This window comes from Macadamia integrifolia, chromosome 14 (genome assembly GCF_013358625.1).
Source record: "Macadamia integrifolia cultivar HAES 741 chromosome 14, SCU_Mint_v3, whole genome shotgun sequence".
NCBI classification, from domain to species: domain Eukaryota; kingdom Viridiplantae; phylum Streptophyta; class Magnoliopsida; order Proteales; family Proteaceae; genus Macadamia; species Macadamia integrifolia.
In genome coordinates this window covers 6,831,261-6,845,778 of record NC_056570.1, presented here as the reverse complement: position 1 = coordinate 6,845,778, position 14,518 = coordinate 6,831,261, and the positions used below count along the sequence as shown (strand labels likewise).

At 35.1% G+C, this 14,518-nt stretch overlaps 1 protein-coding gene across 3 annotated transcripts; it reads right to left on the bottom strand.

The window, feature by feature from the left end:
- Positions 1-29: 29 nt before the first annotated feature.
- On the bottom strand, positions 30-14,036 carry LOC122062165 (actin-histidine N-methyltransferase). 3 transcript variants are annotated; one of them, XM_042625868.1, is made up of 16 exons: positions 13,710-14,035; positions 13,545-13,635; positions 13,287-13,461; positions 13,094-13,199; positions 12,656-12,738; positions 9,691-9,717; positions 6,730-6,860; positions 6,434-6,547; positions 5,686-5,766; positions 4,956-5,020; positions 4,401-4,457; positions 4,149-4,220; positions 3,328-3,576; positions 1,766-1,878; positions 844-930; positions 30-670 (listed from the first exon to the last, which is right to left on the bottom strand). In XM_042625868.1, exons 1-16 carry the CDS (start codon positions 13,758-13,760, stop codon positions 643-645), a joined length of 1,530 nt encoding a protein of 509 aa, XP_042481802.1. In that variant the 5' UTR covers positions 13,761-14,035; the 3' UTR covers positions 30-642. The 3 variants fall into 3 exon arrangements, with proteins under 3 accessions (XP_042481802.1, XP_042481803.1, XP_042481805.1); XM_042625869.1 differs by lacking the exon at positions 30-670 and having other exon boundaries at positions 876-956; positions 13,710-14,036; XM_042625871.1 differs by lacking the exon at positions 30-670 and having other exon boundaries at positions 876-946; positions 13,710-14,036.
- Positions 14,037-14,518: the final 482 nt, after the last annotated feature.

Here is a 14,518-nt window from a genome sequence, read left to right as displayed (position 1 = left end):
CATTGTTTGAACCCAAAAGCTCTCTTTTAAAATGCGAGTACAAAAACCAACCAAAAATAGTTCACTAAATAGAATCTGTATTCTTCTAGCAGACCCAAGGGCCAGCACAAGCCAGCCCATATTCCAGGTGGGCCTCCTGGACTTTGAATGTCAGGCAGAAGGAAAATGCCAGGTCAGGCCCAGGCCAGTTGGACAAGTCCAGATAAGGTAGGCATTTCTCCAACTTCATGGACAGACTGGGTTGATCACTCACCAACCTAATCAATCGCCACCTACTACCGGGACAAAGATGCAAATGCCAACATATGTACCAAACTAGTAGCTGTGTAGCACTCTATTAAATGGAAATGCTCAAATCTTGTGAAAGGCAAAGTTTAGCTTATAGATGCTGAACATGAATTTCATTTTTAATGAAGAAAAAAATAGTTGACATATTTAAAGCCTCTATTTTTTTTTATAGAAATTGTCTTCAAAGCAAAAGAAAAGTATAAAAGGTCAGGAAAAAAAAAAGTTCAAAAATAATTTCCAATTTTGTTTCCTCTATGTTATTTAAAAAAGAAAAAAAGGTGATGGTATCTTGGTCAATCATTTAATTCCTACCTCCAAGGGACACTACTGGTCATAGAGTTGGATGTTTTACCCTCAATCAACCACACCACAAATATGCTTCCTAGTCATGTAAATGACAAAAAATCAGAATAAATTTCAAACTTCAAAATTTTGAGGAAACATTTTCCATTGGAACAAACAGATAGTTAACTTAAAATGGTTTCTTTTTATGAAATTCAATTCGAAGAATTAGAAAGAAATTTTTTGCCAAAGATACATACATATCTTACTTACTCTTCCAGATTTTCCATGATGTGGGCCTTTTCAAGCAGTTCAGTATCAAAGTCTTCTGTTCCAGAACCTTCTTCAAGTTCCATCATCCTAGGTAAATGAACCACTTCTTAAGGCTGACAAAGCTTAGAATCTTTAATGTGAATTTTCAAAGAAAATCAATTACGGGAATCATGAAAGAAAAGCAAGATATGTAAGCTAACATAAATTTATCAGAGAGCTAGGATAAAGAAAACAAATTTTAAATAAGAAAAAAATTAACACCTTATATACCAGTAATAACTCTGATATCTGTTGCTCCTTTCTTAAGATATCCTACTGAGCCAAATTTTAAGTTAAACAGAAGAAAATGAAAAGGATAGTGTCATGCCATTAGTCTAGTTCCACTTTAAATATTTGTCCAGTAAATGAGATGAACATTTAGATTGAGACAGAAGTAGATCACAATTGTCATTCAAGACAAAATTGAAAAAATAACTGATAATATGGTAGGGAGTACAGGCAACTGTATGAAATACTTTTATCTTTCCCTAACTTCAGCTATAAACTATTCCAGCCATCCAACCCAGAAAGGGTGGGGAAAGCCTTGATTTGGAGAAAACAGAAAATAAAAAGTTCAATATTCAAGTCATAAACTATTTGGGGGAAAAAAGAGGTTGAAATTTCTTGCACATCTCTACAAGAACTGCAAATCCTAGGATGTTCAATGTCTACAAAGAATGCATTCTCAAAAGGGAGTTCCTTCCATGGATTCATGTGTTTTTTTCACCTTCATTAGCTTTCACAATTTCATAGACTAATTAAGAATTTTTTGTTTGATTATCATTGGAAGTTGGACAAAGGCAAGCAATTGGAATGCTAAAAGAAATTTATACAATTAAACCATCAGGAAATGATTCTTGATTAGATAGTGCGGAGTGATTACTTCATATGAAGGAGATCAACAAGCAACTGCAGAGCTCCAGAATCCCCACAAGCCTCCCACACTGCTGCTTGAACTTCTGCTGCCGATGGCTGCCTCTCCTGACCAGATCCAAGCTTGGAGAGGAGAAAAACAAAGAAATAAACGAAAATAATTTAGGTTAAGAACTGCATAAGAGAAGCACATGCATGATTAGAATAAAATATTTGGAGCTTCACTCAGTTAGACACACACTTGTACAGAGAATAAATTCCATCTTCTGTTAGAAAATAATTAAACTATCACCAAAGTAAAAGGAAAGCAAATATAAAAAGAGAGGCAAGGAGATATTATCTTGCTTAGTCCTTTTTGCCTTTGTGAAGACTTTAACCCTTATCCATTTTCAGTAGTCAAGTGTGCATTAGGATAATGACATTTCTATCCAAATTGATGACTAAACGACTTATATTGGAGACAGAAGATTAATCACCCTACTGCAGAACTATTAAAGTACAGGAGACAAATGTTTAGATATCTAATCTCTCCTCTTTCTCTCTTTCCCCACACCCCAAGATAGACATTAGCTCAGAACATGGGATAACGAGACTCTCATGCTTGAAACTAAACTCTTAATCAAGGTTCATTAGATTCAAATCCATGCACACTTCGACCCCAGGAAGCAGGGCAAGACGTTCTTGTTGAGTACTACTCTACAGAAGGAATTTAGAACACTTGGATAGGACCCCTAAAATATACAACTCTGAATTTTCCAATAAAACCACCATGTGTCTTGACATAAGTAAATAATTTTCTCACATTTCGCTCCCTGAAAACCAAACAATTTAAAGAAGAAATTGCACCAATCACAACATCAAACCAGAAAACCCCAAAACCAACTCCAATCCCAAACGGCTGCACTCAGCCACTCACTGCAGCAACAGAGAATCTTCTGTATTAGGAGGCAAATGATTGTCAATTTAATTCCTAGTTTTTCTTTGCTCATGTTCATATACAGATCTTATAATCAGTTCCTAATGTCATTTTCATCCATTTTATTCATTGCAGACTTGAGCTTATGTAGTTAATTCACTTTCTCTTCAATTTTTTCAAACAATGTTCAATCGTTTACCTTGCCACCAAGCAGAGAGAATGAAGAAAGTTTAATTAGCTCTCAAAAGGGTGTCCACATGAATATTTGAAAGAAGAGAAAAAAAAAAAAAAAAGGAAGAAGAAGAAGAAGCTTCCGGCATCCCTGCTAGCGTTTTCCTACAGCTAAAATTTTATGTTACATGAATTGTGTTATTATAGGTGTTGGAAGCTGTTTACTGATTTAAGAAGATAAGAATGAGGTTTGGAAACTGAGTCTCATTCCAGCTATTGTACTAAGAAGAGAGAAAAGCTTTAAGCCTTTTAACTACAACAGAGGACTACGGTGCACATGGGCCATAGCTCTGCCAATTTTTTTTGTTAATTCTCAAACAATTCCATGCTGACGTAATTCAAATGCAAGCTCAACTTCATGGATGGCCCATGATTACCCCTACATACAACTGTTCATGAATAATATGTTGCTCAACAAATTGCACCTCTTCCAGCAATGCTGACACACGAAGAAGCTCCTCCTCTTGCATGGCTATGGTCCGTAAGGCAGTTAAAAATTCCTCAGGGAAAACCAGCTTATTTAAATAAGAGGGCTTCTTGCGTTGACCACTCCAACTATATGCACAGTCCCAGCTACTTTGGCATTTATCACTGGCTTCATCTTGCAGGGGGACTGTAGAAAAGAATCCACGGTCCAGCAATCTTCTGGGTAGAAGACACCTCATTTCAGCCATCTGCAAACAACAATCAGGCCTATCAATAAAGCAGCTACATTGAGATTTATCTGTCAAGGGAAAAGAATGATTACGATGGTGCTTCCAGAAAAACCGTCAAATAAACACAGCATATTCAGGACAATGGATATTATTACCCGATACATTTCAACTCATCTTTACCCCAACTAAACGGGTCTACATGGATCCTTTTTCTTCAATCCGATCTATTCCAAGCCATACTTGTTACTGGTCCTAAGATATGCATGTCTTTCCTGACCACTTCTCCTAGAGTCATCTTGGGCATATCATTTGCTCTTTTAATGACTTTAATCTAAATCAAAAGACCCCTCCATACTGCAGCATTCAAAGGCTTCCGTTGCACATGTTCATGCCACCCCAAAAGACTTTCTCGCAACTTATCATGTATTAGAGCCACTCCCAAGTTAGCTCTAGTTTGTTCATTCTTTATTTTATCTTTTACAGTTTTACCACTCACCCATCTCAACATACTCATTTCAGCTACATTAAGTTTGTTTATATGAGCATCTAAATCTAAATCACATAAGAAATAAAGAAGGGAAATGGACGACCTGTGTTTCAAGAAGCTGTGCTTTGGTTTCAGTAAATGGAACATTCTGAAAGGCCTCTACTGGATAATGAACCTGCAAAATTCAACACTGAAATTTCATGCGATTACATGCTGATAATTCAGAAATGTGCAACTTATCATTAGCACCAGACAACTAGGGTAATCGGGTTACACCTTCACAAGGTAGGAAATACTGACATTGAAGGATAACAATCATATGAGTGGGATACGAAAACAGTGTAGAGGGCATTACCATGAGATAGTCATCTGGGTTATTATTAATGACAAATCCATAGAGGTACAGTAGCTCCTGCACGAGTGGAACGCAATTGTAATCATGAAGAAGGGTGAAAATAAGGTTTGGTCATGCTGTAATGATTGAAAGAACAACTGCCTGTTTGCTACAAAGGAGCTATTCACTACATATATTGTTTTTTACCTCACATATTGATTTTGATCGCCATTAAAAGGACAGCAAGACAAAATGGAAATTCATACAGACAAGTAACAAACTAAGAAAACTCTCACAACAAAATCAAGTTATCAAGAAGTGGCATAAAAATGAATAGTTCAGGAATATCCATCGCCTACCTTATGCAGACATTGAAAGGATAGAAACAGATATATTGCAACTGCGAAATTTATGATTAAATATCAAAGTAGTAAGTATCCAGCCAGAGTAATTCCCCATATTAAGGATGGTAGGAAATTTCCAATTTTAATAGATTAATGCATACAGGATAAAAAGGTTGTGGTAACAGAAACTGAGACCCAAATAGAGGACCTCTTCAAGGACAGTAGAAGATACCTCATTTCCTTTGTTGCCATAACTTATTAATATCTCTTTCTCTGTTTGATTGGGAATCTGATCAGCTTTTCAATGCATAAGAGATGAACAAATGAGGTGATTAGTATTATAATACAGAAAGTCAAACAAAACCAAAAGCAGTTAAATCTGAACTTCGGGAAAAAAAAGAAGCTACCATATGAGGAAAGATAAACTTGACATAACTACAGGACTAGATGGAGGTGCCAGCTAGCTCAGCTTGTAAGGCCATTGAATTGTAGTAGCCAAGACCTTGGATTAAGTCCCACCTTCAACCTCCCTCTTATTCCTCACCCACCCATTCCCAAAACACACACACACACACAAAAAAGCAATAATTTCATCTCAGCCAAAAAAATGAATATTGGACTATACAAAGGTCAAAACAACTTATGATGGAAGGGGAGAGGGGGGCGGGGCATGGGGAACAATATCAGATAAGGGAAGACATATCACACGTTTAAAAACCTTCATATAATCATAAAATCTCTTATAATATTTTATTACTCAAAAAATTGTGTCAATTTACGGATTTTATTTGGGTCTGTATACCAATCATTTGAGAGTTGGGAAGTTGTTAAGAAGTTGAAGTAGATGTCTATCTATTTCTGCTATTTTCGTTACATAACTTTTAGGAATTGCCTAAGTTTGCATAATCCCATTAGGTTGGCTTCCTTTTGTGATTGAATTAATGTGTCAGAAAGTTTATTACCAGACAGGAGGTACATAGATGTAGGAACTCCAGTTACCAAGCCTGTTCCGTCAACTTCCCATGTTGCTGCAGCTTTCAAATCTGAAACAAGAAACCATTTAGAAAGTGCAGTAGAAAGGCATGTGAACTACTCTGCTAAAAATCTTCAGCATGAAAATTGTTCTCAGCTCTAACCAACAAAAGATTAAAAAAAAAAAAATTGCTTCATACTCAATTATGTCTTCTAAAATTTATATGCAACCTTATCTACATAATTTGAAAGTTTTGAGCCTTCCAAAAATATTATTCAAGTTTATCAAAAGAAATCTACATATGATAGACAGGTCCAATGAAGCACACTCTTCTCTATTTCTTGTTCTTTTAGATGATCAGTAACAAAAAAATTTACTAACAATGGGAAAGGAAATTAAATAGATTAAGGTGCAGAGAATAGCAAAAACTCAATTATAGAGGAAAAATAATCTATAACAAGAAAAAGCATTCATGAAGGCGAAAACCTAGTGTGCCCATACCAGGTGAAAAGGCTTGATGGATGGATGAGAAGCTGAAAATGTCCATTCATTATAAGATCCCTTTAAGCCATATGATATTACAAGGATAAAACTTAAAACAGTTAAATTTACCTAGACACATATATGACAAGAACTTAAAATAATAGGAAAGACATCTCAGACAAATAAGTATATAACAAAAACTGATAATAAATAACAGAACCATAGAATAAACTCATACAGAAGCAGAATCATACCATGGTTACAGAAATCAATTCCAGGAACAAGTCCCTCAACCCAAACAGTCTCTCCTTGTGTTGAAGGTGATGTATCTTCAGCAGTTCCGTTCTGTACCCCAGAAACACCACAGCCTAAAATCGGAAGTATGTAGTACCAGATAAATGGGAAATTATTATTTGTCTAAAAGTAAACAATGGCAGCTATAGTAACTCATCTAAAGCCCACCCTACATCTTTCATGCTTTGCAGGAGCAAGAAAACCCAACTGAGAAGAAGGAACAAAAAATAAATAGAAGATAAAATGATTATCTCACTTTTTTCAGCCTTTTCCTGAACTTGTGCCTCAATGGAACAGCAATTTTCTTGTTCATCGGGCATTTGGGGAAAGACATAGGTACGAGGAAACGGAATGTTCAAAGCACGAGTCCAAAATATAGAGTTTGCCCTATCATAAAACAATTGAGAGATACAGTACGATTAAAATCTACATAAGATATATAAATTTATGACAACAAAAGCATATTGGAAAAACTAATTTGATTTTTTTTTTTTGGCCAAATCACTTGCAAATCTTAGTAGAACAAGAAGTTGGAGGCTACTAAAACACATCTCCAGCGATGATTTGTTGCATTTAAGTGAGATTTCTTGAAGGTTCACAGTTTGAGATATATTCTTTTTTCCTAAAGTTAGTTTTTGCAAAAAAACTAAAAAAAAAGGGTAACTATTTAGTGGTTAGGCACTTGGGCTTCAATTTTTAATATATTAGATATCGTGGGACGATCTATGACTTCACAGAGTTGGATTTATTTTTTTAAATAATCTGGTTTTAAAAAATTGGCTTTCTTGCAACAAATTTTTGAAAAAAAAAAAAGTTAATACTTAGTGGTTGGTGCTCAATTTTATATAAGTTAGACACCGTTGGCTGATCTACATCCTTATGTGTCATTTTTTTTTCCTGCCCAAAAATAATTATTCTGATTTTAGAAAACTAGAAAAATAATTAAAAATTTACAACAAAAATTAAGGAAAGATATTATGTTTCGGTTTGAAATTGATGAAAACTTTTGAAAGCATTGTTTTTGTCTTTTCAACTCAAAATGATGATTAAAAAGAAAGAAACCAAGTAATTTTGATGATGAGATCCATCAGGCTATTGTGATGGAATTTGAGCATTTCTTCAAACATAGCATGGAATGACCTTCTTTGTGAGAGTCCGAGGAACAGTTTCGTCCACAGCAAAAATCTTCCCCATCTTTCGAGCTTTTGTTGTATTGACATAGAGTAGGAAGAAGGGCTTTGTAAAGGTTTTTCGAGTTTCACCTTTGATGTGGTTGATTGTACACTTATGCAGTTATAGTTGTAACACTTGTACATGTATGGGGTACTTATAAGTTGTAACATTTTGACATTTAATAATATTAAATGCTTTTCCTCCAACTGTAAGTTGCAATTGTTAATTTGGTTGATTTCATTTATTTTTACGTGTCACAGTACTAAATTATGTGTAGCATAAACTATATTTGAGAATATACAACCAATGTACACCATACACTACCAACATAGGGTATGAAACCATACTAACATTTTGAATATGTTTTTTAACAATTTAAAGATTCATTGTGATGTAGAATCGAGGCTGATCCAAGTTGACCCTTTCTGCAATCTTAACCGAGACAAACTAGGTCCGGTTGGATTTTGGAGTTTAGTAGAATCTTTTAGGATTTATTTTATTTGGGAAATATTTAGTTATTTTATTTTGGAAGATATTTTGCAATCTTTTATTTTGGGTAGTTTTTAGTCAATTAGGGAGTTACCAATTTGAGTCTTATTCTGTTTTTAATTTCATTAGTTAGAATTTAGGAAGTAATTAGGAGTTTCTAATTTAGCTTTAGATTTTAATTAGGCAAGTTTTAATCTCAGTTTATTATATAAGGGCATGTAACCCAAGTTATTAGATAGATTTGAGAATGAATTGAATTAAATGTTTTGGTGCCGGGTATGATGCAAGACTAGGTCGTGTGACCTCCTCCTTTCCCCCCTTTGTGTAACTTCTTCTCTTCTCCCCTGTAACTCTGAGTTCACTCAGGGATTTCTTCCCTTTCTTTACAGGCCCTCCATCACATTGTGTTTAGGGATGCTTAATTGAGGTGTCCCTAAAGTTCTGTGCCAAAATATAGCCATTTGACCAACGAAATGTGCAGAGTTTTGACCAGATTTCGGAAGTTTCGGGAAATGTTTTGGTTTCAACCTTATATTTAGGTGGTTCGTGAAATATTTCGGTTTCCGACTCCTTGAACCTTGTTTTGAATAGAGTGTTTACAATGCAGAATTGGTTTGGTTTGGTTCATATCTGAACCTGTTTCTGGTTCAAACCTCGTTCAATCAATTTTGGTCACTTCCATTGACCAGGTTCAATAAACCAGCCATATTTATTCAAATCGTGGGTCAGGTTTAGCAGCTTAATTTGATTATTTTATTATATTAGCTGGATGGAATATAAGGATTAGATCAATCCAGTTCAGATTGGTTTGTTTTCTTCATTTACTAAAGATTTTTAGTCAAGTGATGATTCTCCATGGAATGGAGGGTAGATAAGGTTCAGACAAAGTCAGATTTTGAGTCAGTAGAAAATCCTCCAAATCACCAGTGTAAGGAGGGATTTTCTTCTCTGTGAAATGGTCATTTTTCTTATTATTTTATTCAGTTAGGGAAATTCCAGCTCATCCCATCGACTAGTTGTGTTAAGTCCTATTATATTTTAGTTTATACAGCTTTTGTAAATAATTGTAAGGCTCCCACGAATTGACTAATGGAATTGGTTTAGTTCTAATTGATTGTGAGGTCATTCCCTCTCTCTTTCCCCACGATTTGGGGTTTCTCCTCTCCCTGCAACATCTTTCTCATAATTCTTGTTGATTCACTCTCTCCTACCCACTACATGTTCTAATTGATTGTGAGGTCATTCCCTCTCTCTCTTTCCCCGCAATTTGGGGTTTTCCTCCTCTCTCCCTGCAACATCTCTCATGATTCTTGCTGATTCACTTTCTCCTACCCACCACAAGCAGATCTATTGATTTGATCTGCATCAGTTTAGAGTGGATTCTCTATTACTATCATTTGCCAGTGTTTCACCCCCACTGTATTGTTAGGTGGTGCTTTTAATAATCCAGTATCACATTCATCCAAAAAAAAATAATCCAGTATCACTTGTTCCAAACATGAATAAATAAATAAAAATTTGCTACATATCAACAGTTCTCCAAGAAGATACTTACCAGAGGAAGTCTTCAAAGTGCACTTCACTGGTAAGATGGTCAAGAATAATACCATATTTCAGTATCTAGCCCAATAAAGGAAAACAGGAATAAAAATGAAAAAATAAATAAAATAAGAGTTTCATCATGTAATGCTAAGTAGAGCATCAACTGGATTATATTATGCATTGGCCCAATGCTAAAAAAAAATTATATAGGACAAATAAAAAAAAAACAATTGCATAATCATGCAAAAACAATAACATGAGATGAAATGGGGTGTCTATTTACAGAAAAGAGCATGTAAATTTAAAACTATGCTCTGTTGTTGTAATGTCAATACTACAACAAAGCAAAGAATATTTGTAGTATATATAACTTTCAAACCAAAAGGACAAGGTTTAATTGGATGGAAATTAAAAAAAGCCTACTGTTACAAATAACTAAAAATTATGAATTTGCATCTAGATATATCGAAGATGCATCATACCAATTGAAACTTTCCAAGCCCATCAGAGTCAGTTATTATTAGAATCAATCCAACTGTTCGGAATAACTGTTACACTGGCTTATTATCCCTACTTCAAATTCATATCTGTTTTCATTTCAAAAATTACCAAAAAAATCCTGCAAAATTATCTAGGCCAGTTACTGGGTGTTGACCAACTTGGATGCTTATAAACCAACACTCGTTTATCATAAAACAGATTGCCTCTGCCAACAGGCAATATACCCACCGATAGAGTTACTAAACTGGGTCTGCGACTTCATCAGGACAGTTGATATTATTGTCCAAGTTAAAGGAATGTCCCCCATACATTTTCCTTCTGATTTGAAAAATAGTTCGGCCAACATTTTCCATACACTACGATAGACATAAGTTACACATGATAGCAAGGTTTAAAGTATTAGTATCAGGTATCGTATTGGAAAGGTGGGTATTAGTATCGGGTATCGTGTCGGAAAAGTGATTTTAAGAGATGTATTGTATTGTATTGTATTGGAGAAACAAGAATGGCTAAAGATATGCATGGAAATTCTCATCATCCATGCAAAATTCAGTTTCTAAAAATAAAACACTATAAATAAGTAATATGCACCACATATAAAGAGGAGAACAAAATACAACGAGGCAAGTGCATTCAATTGATTATGTATAAAGGACGAGGTTTCTTATATATACTTAATACCAAAAATAAATATCATTTTCAGTTTGGGGAAGATTTAGGGTCTAGATGCACACACAAACATGATTGCAAAAAAAACCCTAGTTTGATGCGATCATTTAGGTTGTTTTTCACTACGCTAGTGATCCATAGCAAAAAATTATGTTAAAAATCAATATTTAAGCAAAATATTCAAAGTTTTGATTGAAAACTGTTCTTGAAAAAATCTGGTTTCAATCATTGGTTGCAGTTTTCAGGTTGGTTAATCACCATATTAGAGTCTCTTTTACTAGTTGAAGCAAGGAATCGAGTTGATTTTGCCAAAACAAAATTGATTAAAATTCCTTACAAGAGCTCTCAATAAGTGTTTTGCAGTCATGGATCATGTTATATAGTTTATATGAGATGTATCAAGCGTATCGATAAGTATTGACCATATTAGGTCACGCAACCGGATACAGTCGATACAATTTTTTAGGTATCATGCAGTACCTTAAAGATACGATACATATCGGTTCATAGTTGTCAAGGTCGCCAAGGCGACGACTTAGCATCCAAGCGGTTTTCCTGGGGCCTAGGCGACAGCCGCCTTGTTGCACTGCATGTCGCCTTGTGTTTCGACACTTATTTATGCCAAATATCATTCAAGTAAATGTTTTTAATATCTGTTATTTCATTTACTTAAGATATTATTCATAAATAAGCAAATACCCCCTATTTGAATCCAATAAAAATAGTTTAAAAATCAAATTCCAAAAGGATAAAAAGTCAACCCCCCAGTCCAAGAACAAAAAATGGATTTTGGTTATAGGGACGATTTTCAACTTTTAAATGCTGGGGTTTTTCTCAATTATGAAAAGTTTATAAATTCTATCATGTTAAAACATTGCTAAAAACCAAAAGTCCGGTAAAATAATATTTTGTTTGGATATTCATAAAATTATTTTCATTCAGGGGATTTTAACAGTATTCGCGAACTTAAAAATAAGTTTGACTGAAACATAACTTTGTCATTGCAACTCAGATTAAGTAATCTTAGACTTGTTAGAAAATTGGTTTTATGTTATAACTAATACAAAAAGTCTCATATAAAAATAAAATCATTTGACCAGTCAAACTTATTATAAAATAAGAGCATTTCTCTAAATGTTGATTTTTTATAACTTAACATAACTTAATGTTAATTTTTTATGATTTGATGTGGCTAAATGTTGATTTTTAATGACTTGATGTGGCTTAATCTTGATTTTTTATAATACAAGGTATATATAACTTATTAAATAATGTTAGAAAATAGGAAAAATAAAAAAAATAACACTTGTTCGCCTTAAGGCGGGCGCCTTCTTGCCTAAGCGCTTAGATAACCCTCCACCGCCTTAGTTCGCCTTGGCGCCGTAACAACTATGTATCGGTTAGTATTGGCGGATATGTTAGGATACTTAAAACCTTGCATGAAAGTATCCAAGACATCCAAATAAATGTCCTAGAACTAAGAGAAAAATGAGTGTAAACAACTTGAATAATCCTGGAATCCATACACCAAAGTTACATAGTATGAATGCCAGGCACCTAAATGACCCTTGTAGCTTGACATCATCGTCAACCCCATAACTTTAAAAGGTCCTTAATCAGGCAATGAGTGGTGAAGAAGGCACAAGTATAATGCAAAACTAAATCAAAGCAACGTCAATAATAATGCAAAACACTCAAAACAGAAGACCAAGAACATAGAAACTCAAATTACCTGAGCAAACAAAAACAAGTAACTACTAACTAATGTCAGCAATTCAAGATAAGATAGAATCATGACCTTTTCTTACCTTTCTGAATCCCCATCAAGAAGTAGAAGTTCCTTAACCAAGTCCTTCACTTTGTCATCATATAATGACTGCAACTTTTTCTTCTGCAATGGAAACCTCTCTCTCATCAGATGTTATTGCAAGAATGATAGCATCCTGGAATGAAGTCCATTACAGAATCCATATGCATAAGTGCATGATAACAACAGAAACAAGGTAGACGTAGCACAAGAAGGTACAGGTTCTCAAGAAAATAGAATTGGTCTTACTCAAGGTAATTCAAGGAATTTAATCTCACGAGTACAGCCATAGTAGGTATGTTTTACAATCAACTATGACTAGATCAAACTCCCTACGTGAGTGATATATGATTTAAGCACAAACCTCCTCAAAAGGCCAAACTAAGAGAGTTCATGAAGCCGCAGCCAATGCAGCTGAATTAACCGTTAAGGTCTTCACCTGCAAATCGGTCGCCCGGTACAATGTTGTCCCCTTCAGCTCCTGTAGCTCATCATCAGTGAACCAAAGCGGATTACCAAAGGTGGTCGGGAGCATATCGAGGTACCTGATCAAGAGATAACTACTTTCAAACAACGAGTAACCATTAAACAAGATACCGAATGAATGGAAAAACAAACAAATAGCTACGTACGGCTTCCATGACGAGTTCTTACGAAGACGCTCTACAGTAAGCAACAAAATCATCAAGAACCGATCATCCACTTCTCCTTCTTCGAACATTGCTCTGCATTTCGGTCCTAATGAAGGATCTTGCAGAACTCTCATCGGAGTTATCGCTAAATCTAGTGGAACAACAAGTAGAATCCCTGGAAATTGTAATAGAATTTTTTTCCTTAACCAACAATTCCTGTGTAACCATCGCGAGTGAAATGATCAAAGTCACCGTTACCTTCACCGACTTCATTAGATGAAAAAATACCGAAACCTATATTCGGACCACAGTATTTGATCTTGCAACCACGTAATTCGACATTGTTCGCCTGGATTTGAGAGTTCGAACGTTAAGTAAAAGAAAATGAGAACAATAAAAATAAGAAATGACAGGGAATGGAACCTGTAACCATTGAAGGAACAGTTCGAGCTTGGCTTCTTCCTGGCCCTCCATTACTTTGGAGCTCTGAAGCTCCACGGCTTCAACCAGTAGTCATTCTATTTGGTCTTGTCTAGGTCGTGCGGCTGCCCGTTAACGTTGACGTACTCATCGAGAATCCTTGCACGTTAACTTGGTATCGAGGGCCTCGAATCGTGCCGATTCCGATCCGGGTTTGAGATCTATCGGAATCTATCCTGAAACCGCGAAAATCGGCCCCTCGAATCTGAAACACAGTGATTCCGATCTCAATAAATAAAACCCTAGAACTTTGCTTTGGTTCTGGACATTCATTCCTCTCCGTCTTAAACTGGAGAATATTTTGTTTATACCAATTTTTTATGTAAAAAATGAAAACAAATTGTCCACGGACTTGAGTCCGATCATCAATCTTACCGACTGGCTGGCTGCAATTAAAAGCAGGTAACATCTCATAACCTTCGTTTTTTTTTTTTTTTGGGAAGGAGGCTAACCCCACAACTACATAGACATAAAAGTAATTTAAAAAGCAATGAAGAACACTAAATACCTCTATATGAGTGGTCTCAAGAAGATAAGAGAAGTCGAACTCATAACCACATGCTTTCTGAGGCGAAGCTCCCTAACCAACCTGTCTACCCTTTAAAATCAAGATTATGTGTACTTCTTTTAGAAAAATGTTGTAATTGTGATTATATGTACTTCTCAAATTAAGGGCATTTGATTGCAAAATAAAATAAAATTTAATAATCAAATTTAGTATGTTTCAATGCTAATTACACAACATATGAGAT